This window comes from Oncorhynchus clarkii, chromosome 31 (assembly GCF_045791955.1).
Source record: "Oncorhynchus clarkii lewisi isolate Uvic-CL-2024 chromosome 31, UVic_Ocla_1.0, whole genome shotgun sequence".
NCBI lineage: Eukaryota > Metazoa > Chordata > Actinopteri > Salmoniformes > Salmonidae > Oncorhynchus > Oncorhynchus clarkii.
Window position 1 is genome coordinate 29,094,726 of NC_092177.1, and position 3,570 is coordinate 29,098,295.

Genomic DNA, 3,570 nt, shown 5'->3' on the forward strand with positions numbered 1-3,570 from the left:
CCTTGAAGCTGCAATATGTAACCTTTTGGGCAACCTGACCAAATTCACATAGAAAATGGATCTATCTATTCTAGATCTGACATTCTCAAGTCTAAGACGCGTTAAATCTGTTCTATGTGCGCTATTTCTCTGCTTCCCATTCTTAAGTTTAGTTTTTGCTTCTTTTAGTTTCTGTTTTGTACACAAGCTTCAAACAGCCGCGCTACAGACTGCTATATCAGTCAGCTAATACAGGACTATTAAAGACCCAGTGCACTACTTTTGTGAAGAAAAACCCCAGCATTTAACCCTACAGCTGTGCACTATACTTGCTTGTTTTGTCACAAACTGAAATTAGGCAAACAAATAGAATTTTAGCAACCAGGAAATGGCGGATGGATTTCTGCATAGTGTACCTTTACCCATTGGGGTCTAAAATTGTAAACTGACCTTGGATCAGTGTCTCTATGACATGGGCTATTCCAGGAAATATCCTCAGCTCCAGATGTCCATTGGAGATATTGATTCATTACATAGAATGGGCCCTGGCTGTAGGCTTGAGTGCTATATAAGCCTGTACTGGAGCCTTGACTCTGCAGGCAATTAAAGCCCAATCCTGGTTGTGTGTGTGTGTGTGGCTCCGGGTGATTCATCTGTGTCCAGAGGCCAATAGGATAAGAGGATAGGAGGAGGACATGGCCTGGCTTTCTTCTGCTCAGATCATTAACTCCTCAGGGCCAGCAGGGTTAGGTTACCATACTCCAGCCCTGCCTAGCTACATATCAGCCATACAACATTACAACGCCTGTCTGCATCATTGATCTACATTGAACTGTGCCGATTTTTCATCTTCTTATTCACTGGTATAGTATCACATTCAATGTACTGGTATGATACTTTGTACAATGTGGGATGCACTTCAACTTTACAAAAATGTTTAGTGGAAATGATGCATTGGATCTGCTGTGAACAGAATAGAGAGAAGTGTGTGGAGTACGTCAGTGCGAAAAGAAAGGGGAAGACACGTTTTAAAAGTATATCTTAATATAAACATTTTATTCAGTGCATTTTGTGCAGACAACAAATAATAAACAACTTGGAAGGTAGCAGGCTGAACTGGTTGTTTTTCAGTTGTATCCTGGTAGTTCGGAACACATGATCCAACACGGGGTTAATACACATAGCCTACATCATGCACTATAGCTCTGTAGTCCAGAGTTCCCCGCTGTCTCCCATGCAACAGAGGTTCACCTAAAAAAAACGAAGGAAACGAAAGAAGAAAAAAAAACACGCTTCCCAGTAGCATGTTCCATATGAACAAGGTATGTAGCCGAAGGGAAACTTCGAGTAATTAGCCCACAAAAAGGGTCGTCTTTGAACACAACCGTGTTTTTGTGCAAGAAAGGGACGTTTTTGTGTTTGTTTTTTTACTTTTACAAACATGACATATCCTATAAAATGTTTAAGCCACCTAAAATTCCACAGTATTTTTTAAATTTATTTAGAAAATTGTCACTACGATAAGTTACTCAAACACGAAACAAGTCCTGGGTGGGGGCCATCACCATATCCTTATATGGTGAACTGAATCAGCCAATAAGAGCCAACAAAAGGGGAGGGGGCAAGGCATGACACAAGCACTGGACTGGAGAACAGAACATGGGGACTGAAGACAGAATACAATGTAACACAACAGAAACAAAAGGACATTATACAGTCGATTCATACCTCAACTCAACCCTAGAGCTCACCAACAATATATAGCCTCTTTCCCTTCAGCAAAAAACACTTTCTAGAACATTGACAAGCCTTCCTACTTCTTTTCTTCCTCATTCTCTTTGTTCACTTTTCTTTCTTTCTCTCATCAAAAATGTACAATTTTAAAAATAACTCAACACCTCCAGCTGCGCCTGTATACTGGCTTGACTTGACTGCTTAAAGGGACAGTCTTTCAGCTCTGTCTTTGGTGTGCTGGAACCCCTTTAACTGTGGAGACGGCTACAAAAACACAAATACTGAGGATGGCGAGAGAACAAGAGGGAACAAAACAATCAAAAATAAAAAGCTCTCCGCTAATTTGGAAAATTAGCAAACAAAGCTGCAAGCTATGGCGTCGTCGCTCAGAGTGCCACACGCTTTTCCCTTTATTTTAGTTTTATGCTAGAGCTCAAATCTCTTCTGAGCGTGTGCAGGAGAGCTACTGTTATATCTGGCTGCGGTTGCAGCTTCGCTAGGGCTGCACTCCGTCATGGGGAACGGCTTCGTATTCACAGAAGCATCATGGATGACACACAGAAACAGGGCACTTCTCTACCCACTGCAGCCCCTCACCGGTTGCCCTGACCTCCTGCCTGCCTCTCTACCTACCTGCCTGCCGGGTAGGATATGACCGGGTAGGTGTCTATATGATCAGGACCTATAAGTAAAAGAAGTCGTTATCTGCAGGAAGTAAGAAACGTTAAAAGATTAGCTAACTGGTACACAGTCATTACCACCAGAGAGTCGCCAACAGAAAATGGTGTTCTCAAATGGCGTTTCAAAATAGCCTAGCGTTTTGCAAACAAAGTCCATGGTGTAATTTGGTTGGCTGTTGAAAGATAGAAAGAAAGATAGTTTGAATGGAACCTAATTGAGTGTGGTGATTGATTGGTGGTGGTGTTTAGTAGTCGTAAAGTTGTCCTGAACCGCCAATGGTTTTGGAGAGAGAAGTCTGCTTGGAAGTCACACTCTTCTGGAGGTAAGGTGTCTTCTTCTAACGTCCGCCCCGGCCTGCCACGCCACCACCCGGCTACGTGGATTCGTTCTGGCTCACCGTCTTGCCTCCGTTGAGCACGGCCGAGGCGCTCCGGGACTTGGTGGGCGTGCCGCTGCCGGAGCGCGAGAACTCTGTCAGGTCATGGAGGGAGGGTTCCCTGTACATGGCCACTGTGGGACAGACAGACAGTAGAATGGTAAGACACATGGCTGCTAGTATAGATGGAGGTGAGCAGTAGAATAGAATACACTGGAATATAATTGTATTGTCCATCTGGAGATTCACGTTCTCCTCTTTGGTCGGACCAAGTTGTATTCTATTCTCTTCTATTGCTCAACTCCCTCTGATCCTGTCACTGACGCTCATAACAGAATGTACACCCCTGCCATAAGCACCAAAGAAATATTAGGACAAGTTATTTTTAGAGGGCAGAAAGTACTTATAGACACTGCCTTACATGAGTTATTCAGGAGCTTGTAAAAGTTAAAGCAGTGTTGTCTGCATCGCGGAAACATTTCAGAAGAAACACCAGTCACCTTAGAGGTTCTGATCTCTTTAGTCTTTAGGAGCCACTCCGAAAACAGCCAGTGTTTTAATGCACGGCCCTCCTGGGGCTTGACATTGCCTTGCTTTTTTGGTTTTAACAGCAGGCTACACACAAAGCAACAAGTCAATCAATAGTGGACTTAAGTGGGAAGCTGTGTGAAATCGATGCTGGGCTTATTATCCACGGCATTAAGGAACTATAATCAGGAAGGATGACCGGCCCAGCGGTGAGATGGACCCTGACCTCTAGGTCATCCTTCCTTAGTTCTAATACGCTTTTACTTTCCTCC

General features: G+C 43.6%; 1 protein-coding gene across 7 annotated transcripts in view; it reads right to left on the minus strand.

The window, feature by feature from the left end:
• Positions 1–1,005: 1,005 nt before the first annotated feature.
• Positions 1,006–3,570, minus strand: part of LOC139390500 (fibroblast growth factor 13-like) — a 203,752-nt gene continuing 201,187 nt past the window's right edge. For all 7 annotated transcript variants that reach the window (XM_071137638.1, XM_071137633.1, XM_071137635.1 and 4 more), the window contains one exon: positions 1,006–2,904. In XM_071137638.1, the coding sequence (XP_070993739.1) occupies positions 2,768–2,904 (137 nt within the window). In that variant the 3' untranslated portion in view covers positions 1,006–2,767. The remainder of the gene's footprint in view (positions 2,905–3,570) is intronic.